This window comes from Thunnus albacares, chromosome 14 (assembly GCF_914725855.1).
Source record: "Thunnus albacares chromosome 14, fThuAlb1.1, whole genome shotgun sequence".
Taxonomy (NCBI): Eukaryota; Metazoa; Chordata; class Actinopteri; order Scombriformes; family Scombridae; genus Thunnus; species Thunnus albacares.
Window position 1 is genome coordinate 1,523,573 of NC_058119.1, and position 23,142 is coordinate 1,546,714.

General features: G+C 40.9%; 1 protein-coding gene across 1 annotated transcript; it reads left to right on the forward strand.

Moving 5' to 3' along the window:
- The first annotated feature begins 175 nt into the window (after window positions 1-175).
- ncapd3 (non-SMC condensin II complex, subunit D3) lies at window positions 176-21,388 on the forward strand. Its single transcript, XM_044372737.1, has 35 exons — window positions 176-283; window positions 1,694-1,866; window positions 2,111-2,273; window positions 2,594-2,760; window positions 2,938-3,108; window positions 3,197-3,258; window positions 3,352-3,439; window positions 3,540-3,673; window positions 4,473-4,545; window positions 4,786-4,911; window positions 5,790-6,042; window positions 6,317-6,355; window positions 7,608-7,700; window positions 7,860-7,933; window positions 8,093-8,227; window positions 8,330-8,550; window positions 9,526-9,717; window positions 9,819-9,916; window positions 10,000-10,109; window positions 10,909-11,016; window positions 11,498-11,612; window positions 12,516-12,611; window positions 12,861-13,099; window positions 14,265-14,344; window positions 14,438-14,575; window positions 14,794-14,927; window positions 15,065-15,273; window positions 15,394-15,504; window positions 15,790-15,957; window positions 16,768-16,880; window positions 17,646-17,713; window positions 17,834-17,881; window positions 20,387-20,443; window positions 20,568-20,619; window positions 21,147-21,388. Exons 1-35 carry the CDS (start codon window positions 223-225, stop codon window positions 21,211-21,213), a joined length of 4,236 nt encoding a protein of 1,411 aa, XP_044228672.1. The 5' UTR covers window positions 176-222; the 3' UTR covers window positions 21,214-21,388.
- The last annotated feature ends 1,754 nt before the right edge of the window (window positions 21,389-23,142 follow it).

Genomic DNA, 23,142 nt, shown 5'->3' on the forward strand with positions numbered 1-23,142 from the left:
CTTCATTAGTGTTAGCTAATGTGGTTAGGTCCGACTGCGGGTTAGGTCCATGGATGTATTATAAGATACAGTATATATGGTATGCAGTAGATTATAAAACATCCATGCTTAGTTCCGTCTCTAGACCAGAGGGGGCGGTGATGAAATTTGAAAAAAGGAAGAAGTAGAACGCTTTACTGCGCATGTGTAAACGTCTGTAGTTTCGGCGCGCTGTTTCAAAACATGAACAAGATGGAGTTGATTCCTGCGCTGCAGTTTTTGAAGTTACATGAAATTCCTGAAGGTAAAATTGTGTATTTTGTGCGTATTCCGTTATATTGAATTGTAGAGTTAAATTTGAGGCCGCCTGGCTCGGATAAGAAGAGAAGATAGGGAAGATAGAGAAGATACCCTAACGTATTTATCGGGTAATATGCCGTATTCATGTGTACAGGAAGAACAACATTCTCAATCCCATTCACATATGTCGTAAATTAGCTAATGCCACCGGATTTGGAAGCAAAGACACTCGTATAACGAAACATCAGACCTCATACCTAAACCGTTGGGAGCCGGTGGAAAATTCGGCAAACAACTGAACTGTCTCCTCAGAGGGCTGACCTCTCAGTCTGAGAAGAAACGCCAACCGATCGATGAAATGTATTTTATTTTATTAGAGTTTATTTTAATCAGGTAGCTCTTCGTACAACTGAAGAGTGGACGTCGGTAAAATACGCTCAAATGTGTAATAGCCTACCTGTACCAAAAAGTCACGAAGCTTAACCGAGGCAACGTTAAATTGACAGGTTCATAAAGGGAGTTTGGCGCCAGGATCTCCACATAACGTTACTTATCAATCTTACACTAAGTCAAGTATTAGGAATAGCTGTACGCACACATACACATGTGTACACTGAATATGAATTATAAGCAATACAAATACAGTCTACGTAATTGATGATGTCACGTCTGGGTGATCAGCTGCTCGACATTAGTCCAGTGGGTCGCTTCAAAACATTGTTGTCAAATCCCACTCCCTCTGGGACAACCAGGATCTTCTGCCCTTTGAATACTATCAAAATGTGTTTAGCACAATGCATACAACTCACTCTTTTATTATCAATGAAAGGGGAAGAGAGTGTAATTTGTTGTCATCAAGGGCTGTTCATTTAATATTATTACATCCTATAAAAACGGATTAATCTACTGTGATGTAAGTGTGGCAGTTGATACAGAGTTGACAGGGCATTGTATTTTCATCAGCCACTTTTTCTATTTTAGTAGCCTCTTAAACGTCTGATACCAAATCTGATGGGTTTAGACTGAAGTTGTGAATGACTGTTTAAAAGGTATAATTGTTAGTTGCAGCCCTATTTAGAAGCAGGACTTAAAGTTCTCAGGCACCATGACAGATTTCAGGCAAAGAGCAGTTTTAAATTCATATAATACGTAATTCAATTCATTGTACACATTTCCTCCTGGACAACTTTTCAGGTGCACAAATATTTTCTTGCTCTAATCCCTGTTCAACCTCTGAAACGGCCATCACCAAACTGCTGATTCTTAAGCGTATGCAGCTCTCCCTACAGCTCCACACAACAGGGTTATTTAAAAGGCACAATCAGTATTGCTCTTATGAAGAAAACTGAAAACAGCCTGTCAGCGTGACTTCAGATCACTTAAAATGATCTAACAACTGTGTTGTGATTTCCAGCCTGGGTGGATGCAGTGTGGGATGTGGAATTCACAGAGAGCAAGCCACTGGATGACCCCATAAAGGAAGAACTCACTGCTGCTGGAGACAAGGCCTTCAGAAACCTGTATCAATGTTTACTGGCTCATGCTGAAGAACAACAACAATCTGCAGGCAGTGATGAAGCTTCACAGGTAAAACTGATCCACACTCTGCTCTCCTGCTGCAGGGAAAAAATGAAATTGCAGAGAGGACTGATTTATTTCAATGGCTATATGAACAGTTTAGCATGGCCATTCGTGGTCCAGTGTACAACTTAGAGTGAAGTAAGAGACATCTGGTGTCCAGCTGTCCAACTTCAGAAGTGAAAAATATTTGCATATTCATCATTTTTGGTAGCAGCAGTAATCCATGACTGTTTCCCATGTTGCACTGCAGAGTATCTGGGCACTGCTGGTGGAGAACGGGATGTCGGTCAAGTCTCTGGTAGCCGCGCTGTCTTTCTTTGTCCTGGCAGGGAAAGCCAAAGCGGCCAATGTCCGGCAGAGGGTGAGCAGCCTGCACGCAGCCTCGCTCTACCTGCTGCTGCTGGGAATCCCCGGTAAGAATGTGCTGGGAAATCTGGGGAACATACACAGAGGGAAGTCTGCTCACTGTTTCAGTCAAATGTCTCAAATGTTTAAATATTGCTGAGGTAAGACTTTATTGATCCCTAGAGGGTAAAGTCACATGTTACAGCAGGAAAAGAAACAGTCTAATGAAGTAGGAAACAGATCAAGAGCTCAAATAATACATACAGCAAAATAAATAAATGAAGTAAATGACTTTCAAAAGCTACAGTACTCTGTGTGTGTGTGTGTGCGTGCGTGTCAGTGTGTGAAAATAATGCAGTAATACTGTATATGTGTATGTCGCCTCCAGGAAGCATTGCTAACAAGGTCCTCCATGAGGTTTTGTTGGACACGTGTTTGGACATGACCTCTCACTGCTGGCCTCAGGACTCTGGAAAGAAACGCAAGAAGGACAACGTGAAGAGTTCTCAGGCAGAGGGCAAACGCTCCAAACCACACCGAAAAGACACCCCAGAGGTATCAGAAATCACCTCGACTCACAAGAATATCATAGGATATGATCCATTTACTTCTTTAACTCAGGAAATGTAACTTCACTTGCTTGGCTTGAAAGCTTTCTTGATAAAGGTCAGCCGTGTGGCAGCATTAGTCAGGATGGCTAGTAATGATGGTACCTGTGTCTGTTACCCTCAGATGGAAGTAGATGAGGAAGAGGAGGAGGATGAGGAAGAGGAACTTCATTTCTCTGGTCAGGACCTGATGAAGATCAGAGATGCTGTGGTTCTCCTGGTTCAAAGCATCCTCAGACTCCTGCAGACATTTCCCCTTAAAAAAACACCACAGAGTGCCAGCAACTGCACCCAAGTACTTACTGACTACCATCATCACAGCCACTTTATACCTCACTGCAGGACTCTGTCTTCATATCTGACCTGTTTGTTTTTCTCTGCAGATCTTCAGTAAGCTGCTTTACTTTGAGCCGGCCATCGGAGAGCTGACCTTTGCTGCTGGACAGTGAGTTGAAGTTGTTTTTGTTTTTTTTCTCTGTGTTTTTGAAAATGTCTCCAGGAGGCAGGAGAGCTGAAGGTTGTCTTTGTTTCTGCACAGGGAAATCACTAAGCTGAAGAGCATTCCTGAGATGGCTTTCTACGGTCTGCAGCTACTCTACTCACCGAAACACGGAGACCAGAAAGAAGTACTTTCCAAACCTCTCACTCAGCGCAGCAATGAACAATCCTGCTCCACAGCAGGCTAGTAGAAATGTCTGAATTTAAACCGATGTATCTGTTGTCTAGTCCCTGCGGAGGGTTTTCCACCGGCTTCTCTACGTGATCCTGATGATGAATAAAGGCAACAGAGGGAAACCCACCCTCCTCGTACCCAGCCAAGCCATCCTCGCTACCCGTGACCAGGCCATCCATTTCGTTTGGTAAACAGTGCTTCGATCAAATGTCAAACCAACTAGTAGAATTATTTTTCTAAATCTTAAGATGGTGTATAGAGATTTGAGTGCTCATTCTCCACTTTGGGAGTTGTAGTTCATCAATATAATCTCAACCTAAGGTTCACTTACTAGCTTCTTACAGAGCTTTGGACTGCATCTCATGGTCTTCATCTGTGAATGGAATTGAATCAGGTGTCATCATTATCCTTTAAAGTTACAAAATAGCCACAAATGTCTTGAGTTAATACGAAGAATTAACTTCTTATAACCAATTGGGACAATCACATCTTACAATCCAGCTGTCAAGTCATAAGAATAAAATGATGACATGAAGTATTCCAGGTTATCAACCATTCCTTCTTTTCTTCTTCTCTGTTGGTGGAGTCTAAAGGTTGGAGGAAACATTTCACATTAGGATTTCTCCTGCTAGTTCAGAATTGTGATATTATTTAAAATTTAACTGCACACATGAACAATACATCACTTTGCAAATGATCTAGGACTGCAACTAACAATTATATAATTATATTTATTATTGAACAATCTATTGATAATTGTTTTGATTTGACATTTAGTCTTAAAAAAAGAAAATAGTGAAAAATGGCTGTCGCGTTTTCCCAGAGCACAAGGTGATGTGTTCAGGTTGCTTGTTTCATGCAACAGCAACAGAATGTTTGGCATTTTTTACTCAGTTGTCAATTTTATCAAATTTATCAAAGCCATGTACTTTTCTTTCAATCAACCGATCATTCACCTCTATCATGATGTGTGTTTGTGATTACAGTCACATTGTGGATGAGCTGAAGGAGCTGGCGCTGCCTTTCCTACAAATCCTCCTGCAGCATATCTGCTTCCAGGTGAATCCTCCAGCACATGCTGACCCACCTCTGCTCTGCAGTCGCCCTGTCAAGATAAAAATAGTGCAGAGCGCCCATTTCAACTGTTTGTGTTGTAGTTATGAAGGCACATCCCAACATGTTGGTTCAGCCCTTACTGTTGGTCAGATGAGCGTATTGGTAGAATCGTTTGTTGTTCCAGTGTTTTTTTTTAGCTGATGTATTGCTGTGATGTAATGTGTCTGCTGTGGATGTTTTTAGATGGTGGAGAAAAATGAGTTTCGAACTCATGGAGCCCAGGCTGTGGGCATGCTGACGTCTCAGATGGCAAGTACAGACTATGCCTGCTTTGTCAAGTGGCTGTTTAACTTCTCCAGACACTCAAAGGTAACACCTTCCAGAAATTACAGCAACACTCACACACACACTCTTGTTCAAAACTATTATATATAACAATTTCGCATTAAAATGTCTAAAAATGACTAGACCTATGTTATGTATTTTGTTGAGTTGTGTTCTTACATTACCCCAAATGTTTCCATCAATTTTCAAACCAAGAGAAAATCCAACGGTCTGTTTCATTTGGTTGCCTGTCAACGGCTTCATATCCCTACACCAAAGAGTATATGCCATAATCATCTTGTGCGTTGTCCACCAGAAACTGGCAATAAATTGACTTCTATTCAGTTTTAAGCCACATTTTTACGATAAACTTTGTAGATCTTGGTCATTTTTAAGCATATCTTTTAACCGGATGAAGGATTTTAGTCATTGGATGTCTGGATCTTAAGTTGTCAGAGAAACAAGTTGACCCTCCTTAAGCCCTGTGTCCACCGAACACTGTCAGAGAAACACTCATTTTTAACGTGAACCCACTTTATTCACTGTTTTTACTGGTTTTAATCACCGGGTCTGTTTGTTCTGTTTAGGAGAAGCTGGTTGTTTAACAATCCATGATCTCACACTACTTCACAATATCATCAAACTCCGTCTTTTGTTATTGTTTTGATTGAGAGACCCCTCGTGGTAGAAATGACATATTGTGCATTCAAAAAGAAATGTGTTAATTACTTTTATTCTGAAGGCAAAATCCATATCATTTCTTTAATTATTTAAAAGATGTATTTCAAACACTGTATGTTGGTTTATTTTGTATATATGCCCAAACATATGATACAAGCTAAGCTTGATTAGCAACAGTCCTTCTTTCATCTAATAGGCAAATGTTAAAATTCAGCCAATAATATGGTGGACCGGTTCTGTAGATGGTGTGCCGGCTATTCTCTGTGGATGTGGTGATGGTTTTACTGGAGCAGCCAGAGAGGAGGACGGAGGAATGTGAGGACCCAGAGCTCGCCCGCTTCCTGCCACACAAGTTCCTGATCCAGAGTCTGCTGTTTGCTCGGCGGATGGACCATTCACCCACCGTCCAAGGCCATGCGCTCGCCTGTCTGGCCCAGTGTCTGGAGCTGCCTTCATTCAACGCCACCCGAGCCGTCCACAACCTCTTCTCCGCCAGTGAGAAAACACACACACAAACACACACACACACACACACTAGACCTGAGTTTGAGAATCCAGAGCAGTTTTCCATGTAGTGTTAATTCTCTCTCTCTCCATCACATGTTCACAACATTTTATTTTCCAGGGCTCATTAAAGGCTCTCTGGGAACTGTAGGAAATCATTAACTGAAATAAAAGTCAGATTGAGGAGAAATGGGTTTATTAAAGAATCACATAAAAACTCCTTGAATACATCACAGCTAAAGTAACCTCTCTACTCTGTGTTTAGCTGGAACCCAGACCATGTTGGAGGGTGAAACCACAGAAGGTACAGTCCTTTGTCTCACTGGCTTTGTTCACGCTACTGCTGCTCCCTCTCTTTTATCCTCTAGCTTGCTTGACCATCATCACTCTCTCTCTCTGTTTGAAATCACACACAACGTACTGCCTACGTACTCTATCAGTATGTACTGCATACTGCCTACTAAATAAACAAATAAGTATGCCATAAACACTGAAGTATACTCAAACAAGACAGTCATGTGACTGCGTGTCATGTGACTGATGGCCAGCAGTTCCTCACATCTTCGAAAATGTTGCAGCAAATTTCCAAACAGGTGTTATTTGGATAAACTGATTACGTATTGGGAATTGGTTACTTTCTCGCTTGAAAAATATTAAAACTTAATAAAGTGACATTTTAACAGCTTTTAGCCTGGATCATAATCTCAGTGATTGCGCAGTCTAAAGAGATGCAATACTCACACTGCATACTCAGAAATTCTTGCTAATCTAGTATACATGCGGGCATTTCTTGGGTACATAAAATCCATGTCATACTTAGTATGAATACTACGTTAGTATGTGATTCCAAACACAGCCACATTCTCTCTCACTCATGCTCTCAGCTCCTTGGCACTATCTCTCGCCCTTTTTTAAAATGAATCAGGAAGCCGACAACAATTCCTTACTTTACTTTTAATGTTAACAAAGAGAGAGATGTCCTCCCCTTGTCTTAAATTGATACTACAGTACTTCCTTGTTTTGTGAATGAAGTGGTACACAAGTTGAAGCAGCTGCACTGTCCAGTGTGTCCAATCAGTGACAGTCATGCCTGCAAACCCTGCACCCAAAGTTCATGTACTTCTAGAAAGTACATAAGTTTGTTTACGACCTGTCTGATTGCTCTAGTTTTTTTTACCTAGATTCCAGGTAATAAATCTGGGGAGTATCATGTTCTAGCCAATAGAAATGATGGCCAAAACTCTGAAAATTATACCCAAGTTGTAATAAACCAGTATTATTCTTAACAACTGTCATTAAGAAGAGATGGTTGTTGCAACAGTAGTAAAACCTATTTAGTGAGCAGCAAAACCTCACTAAATAAAACCAAAACTAACTGTGTGGACAGATACCACTAGTGGTTAAATTTGAGATATGACATTGCTTAAGGTAAGTAAACAAGGCCTAAAACCAAGCATTCAGTGCTACCTCTTTGAAGTTTGATACCCACGTTTGCTTCATTATAGTCCATGTTGTTTGAAGTTGTGGTGTTTGATAGATGTGACTGTGTGCTTCAGGAAGTCTCAGCTCGCAGCAGACTCAGAAAACCTACCGCACCCTACCGTTCAGGACTGTGGAGATCAGCAGCACTGACAGCTCAAGCTGTGATGGTGAGTCATTCACATGCAACAGGTATTTGGCAGCATTTTGTAAATTGAAGAGATGTGAAAGTACTGTTTACACATTGTACTTTTTATGTAGATTTATACACTCAATATTTTAGATGAACTTAAGGAGATTTAAGTCATTATCTTATATCTTCAATGCAGCAAAAGAGAACCTGGCTCTTCTCCTGCGGCGCGTACAAGACCCAAAGACTAACGTGAGGAAATCCTCACTGCAGGTACTTTATCAGACGGCTTCATGTTTCAAATCAAAAGGGTGATACGTGGAATGAAAGATCATTCACTGTACATTATGTATGTTGTGCAGTGTGCATGTGGTTGAACAAAGAGATGCACAGATGACCTTTTAACCTCTGCGCTCTGCTGTCTCTCCTCAGGCCTTGAACGGTCTCCTGAAGCATGATGTGATCCCCATGAGCTGGGAGAACCTGGCTGTGCTGTCTGAGCGCTGCAGAGACCCGGCTGTGTCTGTGAAGAAGAAAGCGCTGCAGTGTGTGGGAGAGCTGCTTACTGTGAGTCTCAACCAGCAGAACACAGAAAACTCAGAAACACTGACAATAAACATCAGTAAAAGTTTCAAAGTCAAATTGTATATGTTTCACTTCCACCACCAGGCTAAACCAGAGTGCAGTGTGGTGCAGAAGGCGTGGCTGCAGGGTGTGGTGCCGGCTGTGGTGGACACTGAGAACTCGGTTCAGGAGAAGGCCCTGGAGGCTCTCGACGAGGTTTTGCTCAGCCAAGTCAAACTGTACTCCGCCGGCCGCCACCTGGATGCCGGTCAGAGGCTGACCTGGGACCTGCTGGGCCTGCTCTGCAACGAGTGCCAGAGCCTCAGGTTGGACCAACTACATTTAGTCCAGTTTGTGTTTCAAACTTCAAAAATGAAAATTTAAAGCAATTTCCTTAATTGATAGTCAGCCATGTTAATAAGCAATAGGCAATTAATGAATTTATGAAGTGGATGTTTTTACATAATAAAACTGTTTTTAAGTACTGATGTGACCGATGTTCGACACAAAATCAAAGTACATAATTTAAACATCAAGTTACCTGAATTATAAATTAAATAACACGAAATGACTCAACTAATCAATAAAATAAGAAAACATTAACCAATAATCAATTCTTCCAGCTTTATTAGAAAACATAAATGAGATCAAACTAAATGTGTAGACATCTAATAATTAAAACAAACGTTGCAGCCTTCAATATTAGATAAGCTGTTAGCACCGCAGCTACAGCAGGTGCTCCCTGCTGTCTGATGCTCAGCCTGCATTCACAGCTGCTTGCTACTTCTGTTGAAGATGCTAGTTTAGCATTAGCATGAGCCTCAGATGTCTAGATAAACTAGACGGCCACCACACAACAACTCTATGCTGCAGAGTTCATGAACACGACTCTGCGACTCAGTGAACGGAGCGGATGACTTATCTCCTTGCTGGCTTTACAATTTGTTCAGCCCTTACTGTTGGTCAGCAAACACACTTGTAACTCATCTCATTCAACAGGAAGAGGCTCCCCCTTGTGGTGCAACCAGGTACTACAAGAGATCTACATTTTTTTTTTGACAGCTGCACCACACATCCCTCGTCTTCTGCATTGACTTATTTTTCAATAGGTTAAATAATTAACTGCAATTAATCAATAATCGATTAATTATCCCAAAACTAACTTTCATTATTGTATTTAGCTTGAAATATGAAACATAATCCTGAATGTTAGCAATAAATATCAGGTATCAGCAGTCATTTCTTAACTATCTTTACACCACACCTCTGCTGTTGCTGATATTGTTTTCCCGGTTCTCCAGCCGATATTTCAGCCGGGCCTTCACCATCTGGTCCAAAAAAAACAAGTTCACACAAACGTTCATCACCAACCTGATCTCACACACGGAGGCTGATCATGCTGCGGGGGCCTGGCTGCTGCTCTCCAAGGTTGTCGCTTCATCCCCCAGAATGCCTTACGGCAAGATCCTGGACGCCTGGGATAGCATAGTCAGGTGAGACTGGCAATATTTATTTACAGCACTTACATTCAGCCCTTGTTCAATGTTCAGCTAAAAATCCAGAGAAACCAAGTTTTTTTTTTTTACTCTCTCAGTTCAAAGGATGTAAACGTGACAACCTGCTGTCATATCCTGTGTGTGATGGGAGACATTGCTGCTCATCTGAACGACGATACCAAGAACAGGATAGTTAGTGAGTAATGACAGGATTGGATGAGAAAATTCACAGGTTCACTCTGGAACCGCCTGCTTTAATCTTCCTCTCTCTGTCCCCAGATGATCTGATGTCTTGGTTGAAGACTTTTACTTTGTCTCTGGAGATGATCAGTGCTGCAGTAGAGACTCTTTATCAACTCGGCAGCAGCGAAGACATCAAACAGACTCAGGTCAGAGATTTTGCCTTCTCACTTTACAACTGCTGATGTAATAATAAAGTCTTCTTTCGTGTATAGTTTTATAGTTAAAAACGCAGACTCAAGATATTAATAGTTGCCGCCGACTTCGGTACTTGAATTTATCATGCTTGTTCTTATTTATACATATTTTTCATTCTCATGAATACTTATTATTACTGTTCAATATATCAACTTAAAGGTTGATTAAACTGTATGTCAGTGTTGTTCCACTGCCCCCAAGTGGCCAAAAAATCAGTTAATGCAGGTTTAAAGGTGCAGAAACTTTGTTTTAGAAATGCAATTCTTCCATAGTGTACATATGATACTATTGTGTACTGTCCAAAGCATTTGAGTTAGTAAGGACATTGAATAACAACTAAAAGATAAGATTTAAATAAAATTGAAAGCCACATGGCTTTGGTTTCTATGGTGACGCACAGACATGGCACACAGAGAAATCTCACCATACAGGTCATAACCTGTATGTTTGAGACAGATGAGCTTTTGAACTGAAAACACTACGGATCAGCTTCAGTTCAACCCAACAAGAAACCAAATGCCAGATAGTAAGTTTGGAGTTTCAATAGGCTACAAATGAGGAAGGAGACCAAAAAACCTCCACACTGCATCATGAATGACAAAACAAAAACTCACACATACTCAAGAGACTCCACCATCCAAGAATTAACAGTAGGACTGAGCAATGTTAACATCTTCAAATCACATAACTGAGCCCTAATCCTCAACACTTTCTGTTGTGTTACAGTAGAATGTGTTTTGTCTTCCTCAGGCTTTTCTGAACCAGCACTGTGGTGAGCTGGTGTCGGTGTGTGAGGCACATTTAGCCAGCATCCTGCTGAGTGAAAACGGAACCCAAAACCTCAATGAGGAGCTGATGGTGAGAACTACTCTATTATCTTTACTATGCAGGTCAAATCAGCTTTCCAATTCCAACCTGTCGTTGTTCTTCAATAAACACCGGTCTAAAAGAGTTTTTCTTTGTATTTTTATTTGTCACTGACAACTACTGTTGTGGTTTTGACAGACAAATTTCCCATAACCATGTGTTTCTCTGACCCCTGACCTCTCTGTGTTTGGGGCAAGCAACTCTTAAAGCCAGGCTTTCAGAATACAGTCTGGGTCACATCGTTGGCTGATGTCTTATAATGGATTTTTTGACTGATGTTCAAATAACCAACCAGATTGCTGCCTGTGTGTCATTAAGCAGTGTGAACTAGTAGTGAGCTAGTTAAGCAACTGCTTAGTGCTCAGTATGTGCCAGCAGTCACACTACTCTATTTGTCAAAATCACAGCCCCCAGGTGCTGCACTATCCCAGGTCAGTACCTGCAGAGGAACTGAAAATGTTCTGTCTTCCAGGTAAAACACCTCCACACTCTGGGTGTGGCTTCACTCCACTGTCCTGCCAGGGTGGGCAAGAGGACGGTCCTGCTGGTGGAATCTGTCCTCACCACACATTCTGACAAACTCACAGGTAGTAGAGGGAGAGGATGGACATCTAAAAACAGAGACACTGCATTCAAATCTACAGGATCTGATATAACTTTCCACTGTGCTTGTTTGATTGAACATGCTACATTCCTCCCTGAGAGGGTAAAGACCGATTAGTCCATTAATTGTGTAGTCGAAAATTAATAGGCAATTCATTTTGATGACTAAATATTTGTTTTAGTCATTTTTTTAAAGCAAAAATGCAACAAAAATGCTGGTTTCATCTTCCCAAATGTGAGGATTTTGAAGCTTTTCAAAATTTTAGACTTTGACTGTTAATACAAGACATTGCCATGAGCTCCAAGAAATTATAACGGACATTTTATAGACAAAAAAAGAGAAAATAATCTGCAGATTAATCAATAATGACAATAGCTGTCAGTTGCTGCCCTAGTGGAGTCCTTTCACTGCAGATAATGTATGTGTCATAGAGGCAGGTGTTTGCGAGTCCTGTGGAAGTCTATCAGATTTCACACAGCTCCCTCTGGATCCACAAGACTTTATACAACCTTTTCACATATGCAGTACTCTGCAGCACCTGTAAACACACTTTGATGTGTTTACTGGTGGAATTTCCCTTTAAAGTATCATTAGTGATTAGTGTCTTGCAGTGATTACTTTCTTAAATTCAGTTTTGAAGGTCTGTAGCTGTTAAATACAGACAGTATTCTAACTGGTCCAGAGTTTCTTTCTTTTTTAAGTCTAATTGGTATGAAAAATTGAAACGGGCACAAAAATATCTTAGAAAGTCAAATCCAATTTGATGAAGCTTAAAAATACTCACATAAATATTAAACTCCATCTCTTTCTTTTTGAGCAACCCTAGTTCTAGTAGGAAAAACCTGATATTGATCGATTATTGGTCTTTTCTGTTGATCACTGACAGACTGCCAGAAGGAGCTGCCGGCTTCGCTGCCTCTGTCCCAGTTCAAAGCAAACTCTCTGCCTACCAGAGTCAGAGCACATGGAGTCATCACTCTAGGTAAACTGTCCTCCTGCCAGTCTGTGTCTGGCTCCTCTGTCTCTGTCTTACTAATGGATTTGTTGGGTTTTCAGTGAAATTCAATTGTGATAATGTTATTGCTCTACAAATTTCTGTTGTCCAAAAGAAGTGAGACTAAAAGGCTTGTGTGACATGACTGTATCAGAGGAAGCATGTGGCTTCTCTCAACACTGCAGTTAGTTATCATCAGCTTCATGTTTCCTCTCCCTTCGTGTCTGTCCGGGTCAGGTAAACTGTGTCTGCAGCATGAGGAACTAGTCCAGAAGTACCTGCCGGTGTTCGCCAGGGAGCTGGAGGTCGGCACGGAGGTCGCCGTACGCAACAACGTGGTGGTGATCATGTGTGATCTGTGTGTTCGATACACCAACATAGTGGATCACTACATCCCCAACATCTCCGCCTGTCTGCGAGACACCGAAGGCGTCATCAGGGAGCAGACTCTCATCATGCTGACCAACCTACTCCAGGTGGGAACTGCTCTACACGTTACTAGGCAATAGAGTGGTCTTGAAAATGAGTGAAAAAGTGTTTATTGTAGTTTAATAAAAAAAAAAAAAAAGAACATGGCTGATATTTTCAAATGGAAATAACAGCTTTTCCTGTCATAGGCAGAACATGTCTGCCTCTAACTAAGTGAATATCCTGCCTCAAATAACAGCAAGGCTCTCCTGTCAGTAGAGGTGACGTACAGTTGTATGCACCCCTTTTTAAGGAAGCCTGTAATAATTTTTTTGAGATAATATTATGATTGTTTTTGAGTGTTAGCAGTTAACATGGGTTGTTTTACTTACGCATAAAGTGTCAGTCTGAATTGAGAGAAGGGACTGACAACATGTGTGTGTGTGGCAGCGAACCATGCAGGAGTTTCATTTTCTCTTTGTTGCTAGTTTGTACAGATATTTGCCATCATCCTGCAGCCTCACAATAAAGAAGCAGCCAGTGTGACAGCTTGTGGTCCATGTCCTTGCTTTAGCAGTGCAGCGGAACACAAACACAGATAAAACATAACTTTATGGGTGTTGTCAGTCAGTTGAAGCTGTAGCTCCAGCACACCCGTTACATTTGCAAAATGTATCGAGTTTTTGTTTGACTGTTTATTTTACGAGGACATTTAAAAGGCCCTGTCATGTCAATTCCGAGGGCAATTTTACATTTTTCATTTATTTCAAGCCCTGACTATAGTTTGTTTACGTAGCCTCCAGAGCCAGAGGAAGCTTCTTGAAGCTGGCCATTCAGAACAGGGTGAGCTCATCGAGAGGGGGGGGGGGGGGCCTTAAAGAGACAGGAGCTATAAAATGGCCTGTTTCAAACAGAGGCTGAACTGAGGGGAAGTATATAGGGCCAGTATACAATACACAAGGAGTTTTTAACTGTAAATCATGCAACAATATTCCAGCAGAGCCCCAGAATATAAATATAGACTTCTAAATGTGCAGAATATGTCCTTTTAACAAAGGAAAGATTGAGGCCAACAAAGGTAAACTAAGTGGTTTACAGCAGTCCAAAACAGATTCCTGTAACAACTGATGGACGCTGCCTTCCCCCTTCATGCTACTAGGCTGTTCTCTGGTTTCTCAGCAGGGTGTGTTTTCATTGTCTACTTTAATTGACTTTGTTCTTTTTTTTTTCTAGGAGGAATTTGTGAAATGGAAGGGTTCCCTCTTCTTCCGCTTCATGGTGGCACTCGTCGACCCGGTGCCTGCCATCGCCAGGTAAATCACACAGTGCATACATGGAGAGATTATCTCTAAGTTAAGAAATGTACCATAATATCAAACCTAAGCACATCCTGTTTCCTACCCCAGTCTGTGTGAATACTGCCTGTTCCACCTGCTGCTGAAGAAGAACCCAGAAATGTTCAGCCAGCACTTCATCGAGTGCATCTTCCACTTCAACTCCTACAGCAAGCACAAGTCCTACAACAAGTTCCCTCAAAGTGAGAGGTAGGATGTCGGGAGATACAACTTCAGTCTTCCAGTTCAGCTCCGACTTTAGTTGTCTTAGAAGACTTTAAACTCACCTGTGTATTCATATTGTTTTTAACTGGGCAGATAAGTGAAACAGTTTGTATCCCGTAACCATACATTGGACTATTTGTAATATTTATTTTGAGTTTTTGTTTGTTCATTCATAGATTTTTTTTATTCTTAAATCTATGTAGAGAAAAGGTTCGGTTTTCCCTAAAAGGAGCCCAGCACCGCGAGAGGCGTTTTCGGATTTACCGCTTTCTCCTGGAACACTTCACTGACGCCCAGCGCTTCAACATCACCATCAAGATCAACCAGACTGTCTTGGGTGAGCAGTCGGTCACAAATATTACAGCTAGAAAGGATTCTCTGTGAATTCTGGACTGTTAGGAAGCACCAGTTTGGGTCTTGAGCGGTATTAACTTGAAAAAATTACTTGCAACCTCTGTTCTTTTCCTATCCCAGCATGCTTTGCAGATAAGGAGCTGCCGCTGGATGCAGATGGTGCTGAAATTTTGTCAGAGACCTTCAACATCTTGAGTCTGAAGGAGATGAAGCTGCAGGCCATATCTGCTCCAGCTGGAGGTGCTTCAGGGGAGGAACCAGAGGAGGAGAACATGGCCACCATGGCCAAAGCTGTCCTGCAGGCTGCACAGAAGAAGGTGGTGTCACAGGTGAGAGGGTGGAGTCAACATCAGACGGCAGTTACAATACAAATTTGGTGATAGAAGTTTCCTGTTAGAAAGTTCCAGCTATTAAATAACATAAAATCAATTTCCTGCTTTGATTCACAGGTCCAGAAGAAGGCCTTCATAGAGAACACTGTTCCTCTCATCATCAGCCTGAAGAGCCTGCTAGAGCAGAAACACTCACCAGTCCTGAGAGACCTCATGGCCTACCTCCAGGTGACACCACCTCTCTGCATATTCATTCCATTGCTGTGGGGGGAACCGGTGTGCAGCATGATGACATACACTATCATAAAAACAAAACCATGTACATAGATCAAACATAAGCATTAAAAGATCAAATATTATAAGGCAGAATTTATTGAATGCTATTATATTTAACATTCAAGATGTGCAACAAGTGTGGATCTTGGATCTACAATAGTAGATGGCCATTGATTAAGAGGCTCTTTTGAGGCTACACCCATCCTCTCTGTGACACAAGACTGCTGTTACCATCAGGTGACGATGCAGGAGTACAGCAATGAGGTGAAGGAGTTTTTCTGCGGAGACGAGCAGCTGGCGGCTGAGGTGGAGTTTGCTCTGAAGACAGCTGAGAAGGAAAGAGAGATGGAGGAGCAGATGGACAACTGCAGCCTGGCAGGAGACGCCAAAACTCCCACTACACAGGTTGGAACACAAAACATACACAACAGAACTCTAATAGTGTTACACATCATAGTGCAATTTAAAAGTAAACTGCAATCCCTGCATTACTAATAATATAAGCTGGTGCAGTTTTCTTGGTTTTGGATTATATCTTGCAATTGCCACTATTCAATAACAATATTCAATAACCTTTTAAAGGTGCCGTGTGTAAGATTTAGTGGCATCTAGTGGAATGGACTTTTGGCAGAATTGGAATATAATATTCATAAGAGTGTTTTTAATTGGTGTAAAATCACCTGAAAATAAGAATCGTTGTATTTTCATTACCTTAAAATGAGCCCTTTATATCTACATAGGGAGCGGGTCCTCTTCCACGGAGGCCGCCATGTTGCATCGCCATGTTTCTACAGTAGCATAGAACGGACAAACCAAACACTGGCCCTAGAAAGGGTTTTTTCGCAAGTTTTGCGGCCACACTTGCAAGAGGACAGGAAGGGTTTTCAGTTGGTTGCAATCTGCAGCCTCACCACTTGATGTCACCAAATCCTACACACTGGTCCTTTAATTTGATAGTTCCATATACTTAATTTGCACTCAGTCGTTCCACAATATTTTAGTTGATTTTAGAATGATGATGTGGATGAATACGTGGAAAACAAGTTTTTGCAAATACTATGCTATTTGTTTGTTTTTTAAATACTGCATTCAAATTTTAATTGATATTCACGGTTTGACTTGATTACAATTTTTAAATAAAAGTTGTACTGTTCTTACATTAACAAGTGCGGTCCAGTGTCTCTGAAGGTATAATGGTGATTCTGGTCTCCGCAGGGTTCAGTCCCAGTTTCTCCTGTCAAGTCCAGGCCCCTCGCTCCATTTATCTTTGCCACTCCACAGCCGCCACGTCCACGTTCTCTGTCTGCCAGATGGACACTCACTGACAGGTAGGTTTACATCACAGGCGCTGACCAACACATGTGACTCACACTGCGCACTGTTGTTTTTCTTTGATAAACAACCTCTGATTATATGATGCTCCAAGAACACAGACTGACATGAGTCCAGAATCAGACACCAGCATTGTATGCAAGTGCAGTTTGTCTTCAGTTTCGCTTGGACTGAGCAGGGGAAGTCACTAAATTTGAGATCTGAAATTTGCTTGAGTTAGGTTATCTATCCCAGTGAACATTATGTCTGCTTTGATTGTTGGTGCATTATTGTGTAGTATTCAAAGCAATGTCCACTTACAACTCTATTATCACACAACAATAACAATAACTTTAAAAGATAAGCAGAGGTGATGTTCACTGTGATGGACTACCTAAATCAAAGTTTTAGCCTGCAAAAGGATTTTCATGCTGTTCAGAAGGATTGGAAAATAAATTGTTCAAAAGCTTAAAACACTGTGAACAGTAGGGTAGCCGGCAAATTAACTTTATTACGCTGTGGAAAGTGTACTGTACAGTTTTGTACAGTACACATGATTTGAAGTAAAAGCATGCTAAAATACTGGGCTAGTGCTAAAAGGTGAATAAAATAAATAATCAACAATAATGGATCAGAAAAAAGGAACTTGTGTGTGTGTGTGTGTGTGTGTGTGTACCAGGTATTCCACAGGTGGTTGATGTAATGTCCTCTAAATGATGGAAACACGACTCTTTATGTGTGTGTGTGTGTGTGTGTGTGTGTGTGTGTGTGTGTGGTTGCAGGCATGTACACACCAGATCCAGGCTGGAAGAACACACCAAGTCAAAGTCAATCGCTATGGAAAGAACAGGTACGACGCACTTAAGATTTAAACTTTACATGTTTAAGAAAACTCAGCTGAACTTCCACTGAGTACAGTGAGCTTTAGTTTGGAGTTGTGTGTATTCATGTCGTGTGACTTTGTTTCCAGTGATGCCTAAAGGAGCTGTGAATGACAGAGCTATCAGCACACCTAAAGGTATGAGCCCACAGCACTGTTTAAACCTCTACAACACTTCCTAACACCTGTGGCCTTTTTCCATTGATGAACCATCTTGGGAGTCGAATCAAAGCACACCTGACCCGCCTCCAAGCAGGGAGTGGTGACGTCAGATGGACTTTGTCATCATTCAGGAGCCGGCTAACTTCTGGTTTAGCCCCCAGCTAACTTGAATGAGGATAAATGATTCAATTGTATGGCCCTTCTAGACTTTCCAAATGTTAGTGGAACAAATTAATCAAATTCTGATAGTGAAACGAGTCATTTGAGAGTGGTTGTGATGCTCAAAAAATTTTATCCACCGTTTCACAGCCGCTCCTTTGACCACTAGTCACAGCCCGGCACACTTCCTGGGGGCTTGGGTAAACAGCACTAAAGAGGGCGCTGCTTTTAAACGTCATCGACTCAAGACAAGCGTGTCATCAGTTAAAGACACACCTTCAAGCGGGTAGCCTGCCCAGCCCAGCCCTGTCACACTGGGCTGACGCACTGAGTCAAACCGAGTCAAGCCAAGCCAGTACATGTGTATGGAGAAGGGCTCTGCTGTTCAGCCTATCTAGCTGAATAGCAGGCTAGATGTTTGCCCTTGTTAAGTGTTCGTGTCAAGCGGCTGCCGGAGGTACCCTCATATTTACTACACAGATATGAGACTGGTAGCAATCTTATCACCTAACTCTCAGCAAGAAGCCTATTTTCCAAAATGTCTGACTATTCCTTTAACATGATGTTTGTTTAATCCTTACACAAAACATTCATCCATTCATGAGCTACATGAATGGATGAGCTACAGCTACTTATCTTCTATAGCAGTGGTTCCAACTGGTCTAGCCTCAGGATCCATATTTTCCCTTAGACCTTGTCCAAACACTGACCAGTAGGGGTGGGTGAAAAAAATCAATACACATAAGAATTGTGATTCTTATCTCTTACGATTGTGCTTCGATTCACAAATGTCAGGAATCGATTTTCTAAATGTTAATTAATAACGTTACGTTGACGGATCAAAAAGGCAGAACCAGCACGCACACTAGAGTTATCTTGTTCATCTTCAAGAAAGGCAAGCGTTTGAGCGCTTTTTTTTATGTTGATTTAACGATTCAATAATAACCTTTGGGAGATGAACATGAAGTATATTATTAAAACTTTATACGCCATCAGCCAGGAGCAGCGAACTCTAGCAGTAACAAACACGCCCAGCTGACCAACACACACTGCAGCATTAAACAACTTAAACCATCTCTAGTGGGGTGAAGAAAATGACTCTGTGCTCAGTCTGTTTCACCTCAAAAACCCTGCATCTGTGTAGCCTCTTGGACAGTGGTGGCTTTCCCCAGAGATAACGGTGCAATATAGAGGCTGCAGAGAGACATGAGGTTAATAGCAACTCAGTGGAGCAATCCACCTTTTTCTTTTGTTTTATGTTCCGTGTCAGTAAAACCAGCTGAAAATATTCAGTGTCAGTTTTGTTCGGCTGTTGTGGAGCAAACTTCTTCGTCTCTGAAAGACACAACAGTCAACATATGTGCAATGAGAGGGTCACATGATCCACAAAGCTGACATCAGTAGGTTACTACTTCTCACTATAGCTGCAACTAGGAAGCAGGAAGTGGTATTTTAAAATACAAAGCACTGTTCTAGACATTCACTAGATTTCAAAGTAAGGTTGTTTTTGTTTATTTGTTTTTTTAATTTTTTTTAAAGTTTGACCAAAGTGTTCACAACCCACTCACAATGAAAGTGAACCATGACCCACCAGTTGGAAACCACTGCACTAGAGGGTTGCAGGGGGCGACCTATCCCAGCTGACATTGGGCACCCTGGACAGGTCACCAGTCAATCACAGGGCTGACACACAGTGACAGACAACCATGAACACTCACATTCACATCTACAGGCAATTTAGAGTCAGAATTTAAACTGCATGTTTTTGGAGGAAACCAGAGCACTTTCAGGAAACCCACATAGGCACAGGAAGAACATGCAAACATCACACACCCACACACACACACACACACACACACACACACACACACACACACACACACACACAAGTAAAAATTATTTTTTGATTCACCACAGAACAACAGCAGTGTGTAAAGCCTGTTTTTGCTTCTCTGTGTTGTACAGTCGCTGTATGTGTGATACAGGCAGAGCATTGATTTAGAACTTTAGAGCCAGCCAATAAGAAAAGAGTATTTTCCATAGTTGGTGTACTCTGTCAGCAACTTAGACAGCTACCAAGATGTCAAGATAATAAAGAACATGTATTAACCCCAGTAATATCTGCAGCAGTTTCCTTTTTTTATTCACATAGTTAATCACTTACAGTAATTACATTTTAGATGACTTTTAGCAGACATTGCAGTTGAATCTTAGTCTTGGCAGTATGGTGAAAGCTTTGTTATTTTGTTGTGTTGTTACCTCATTGACAAGAACTTCATTGTCCATCCTCACTCCCAAATGTTCTTTCTCACTCTGATATAGGTTGCAACGTCAACTTAACTTTTGATGAGGCAGTCAGCGCCATCTTCAGTGACCACGGTAGTAAGAACCTCATTATAAATCAATCCTAATTTCTGTGTTGAAGAGAAGTTTTAAGTTAGCTTTAGCTTTTAGGTGGTTTGAAGTTTAGGTTTAGATGAATGTGTCTTCTGTCTACTCACAGGTCTTGACAGGGAGACCAGTGTTCTTCATGTGCAGTCACCTGACCAGCAGCAGTAAGTAGCACCACTTTTGTCATTGTTCTACATAGTCCATGTTTCAGTGCCAGCTCTGCTTTTGCAGGCACCTTTTCATGTGGGCTAAAGGAGTGTACAGTACCAATAATGGCATTTAAGTACATTTTTTGTCTTTTTAGAAATCTAAACCAGACATACACAACCCTCCACACGTTTGATCTTGTGTTTCCAACACAATTCAAGAAGTATTTGAACATTAACTATGCTCAAATACAATAAAAATGTGTCTTTCAAAGTGTTGGTTCTCCCAAATCTCGAAAGGAAATGTTTTCTCACTTATCTCTAGAGATGCATTCCTGCCTCCTCTCCAAGATCAATGGAGGTGAATGGAATTGAGTTTGTGGAGCACAGAAATGATGATGTCCTTTTTTCAGTCTGGTTTATTCATGGAGAGCTGTTACTATTCTTCGATATATCATTTAATTTAAATGGTGAAGCTTCTAATATTATGTTGCATTTAAAGCTGTATAATATCCCATGTGTAAGGTGTGTCATGTGTGTTTCAGGGGGGCTGGTCTGAGGCAGTGGAACGTGCAGTCTCCTCTCCGTCAGAGGAAGTCAACCAAAGTTTAGTTGACATAAAGCTTCATTTCTTCATGTCTATTATTTATCTTTACTACAACTATCACCCTTTCTACTCCTTAAATATGAATTTCTGTCTATGTACTGTTATGTATTAATGTTCTATCATCCTTATCTTTCATGTTTGTGTTTTATCTTTTTGGTAATAAAGGTGACCTTGACTTCAGAATAGTTTTGTGGCCTGATTCTTGCAGGTGGGCACCATGTTGTCAACAAAATCTCTGTTCTCTGGGGAAATTTCCTATTTTTTGTGGCAAATTGGTATTACTATCGTATGTTTGTTTTTTCCCAGGTCTACAAATTTGGAAAGTCAGATTCAGTGAAAAGACAGCACTGCTCAATGCAAATAATTGATTATAAATCAGTAAATTCCACAGCAGTTTATACAGTACATTAATATGGAGAAAACTAAACCTCATCAGTTTGTGTTTCAGTATCACTGCATAGAGAAATGTTTGTACAAAGAACATAAATCTCATAATCATCTTTAATCCTGAAATCCAATGCATAGCATGGATTTGGATGTCTGTGTGTAACAATCAGGTTACATCTCTGGTTCTGAGTCCAGGTGTTACTGAAATTTACATCTGTTGGTAGATTTCAAAACTCAGTCAGTACAATAACTGATGGCTCTCCATCTGATTATTTGAAAATTTCATCCTTCCCTTCAGAGTTTTGATCCTCCTACAGAGAGCAAGATCGTTGATGTATCCAAATTGCAAAACTCTGCAGCAGGTCATGATGGCGCTGGGCTTACATTGGTTACTGAAATAATTTCTTCAATAGTTAAAACACTTACTCATGTATTTACCAAGTGGAAGCTGTCCCTCACCTGAAATCTGGGGATCAGAGATCATTTTGCAATCATCACCCTATCTCTATCCTTCATTCGTTATCCTTCGTTTTTAAAAAATCTTGAAAGTATGGATGAATGCATACGCTTTGGGTGTATTTTTGGATTTAAAAGCTTTTTAAACTGGAACATAATATTTTAGGAAAGACATCTGAAGAAGACTTAGCAAGACAATCTAAACAGAAACCAAAGTTTATGTGGAATTATATAAATAAGAGAACAAAAATGAAAACAACAGTGGGAGACTTATGTACCACTCAGAATAATACTAACTCCCCCCCCCAAAAAAGACAAAGATATTGAAAATGCATACGTATTGTGAGAATACTTCAGCAGTGTGTTTGTGACTGAACCTGAAGGGGACACACAGTACCTGAACTGCCAATATTGGAAATCCAGCAAATAGAAAGTTTAATAAGAACTACAGAGGATACAATACTGCTTTTTTCAGAATATTAACATCTATAAATCACCAGGGCCAGATGCAATACATCCTAATTCTAAACAGATTGGCTTGTGTGATTGTTGAACGTCTAACAGTATTGTATAATCAATCATTAGAAGAATCAACCCTGTGAATGGAAAGAGGCACAAATCAGTGCAATTTTCAAAAAAGGAAACAAATCAATAGCAGGAAACTAAAGGCCAGTTAGGCTAATATCTTGTAGGTAAGATAATGGAAAATCTAATTAGGACATATATGTGTATGTTGACCATATGAAGTCAAACAGACTTTTTAGTAATAAGCAATATGGATTTTTATCTGGAAGATCAGTTACACTTCAGTTTCTCAGGGTTCTTGATAAGTGGTCAGCAGCTTTGGATAGAAGACAGTCAGTCAATTGCATGTATATGGACTTCCAAAAAGCTTTTGATACAGTTCCACATAAGAGACGACTGGCAGAATTCAAATTATTTTGCATAGATGACAGAGTTACAGACTGGACACAGTGACCTACAGTTCCACTGGCATCTGTGCTGGGCCCTGTACTCTTTGTTGTCTATAAAAGTGATTACCACAAACCTTAACATGGTAAGGAAAATGGGCTACTTCCGCGCAACAGGTC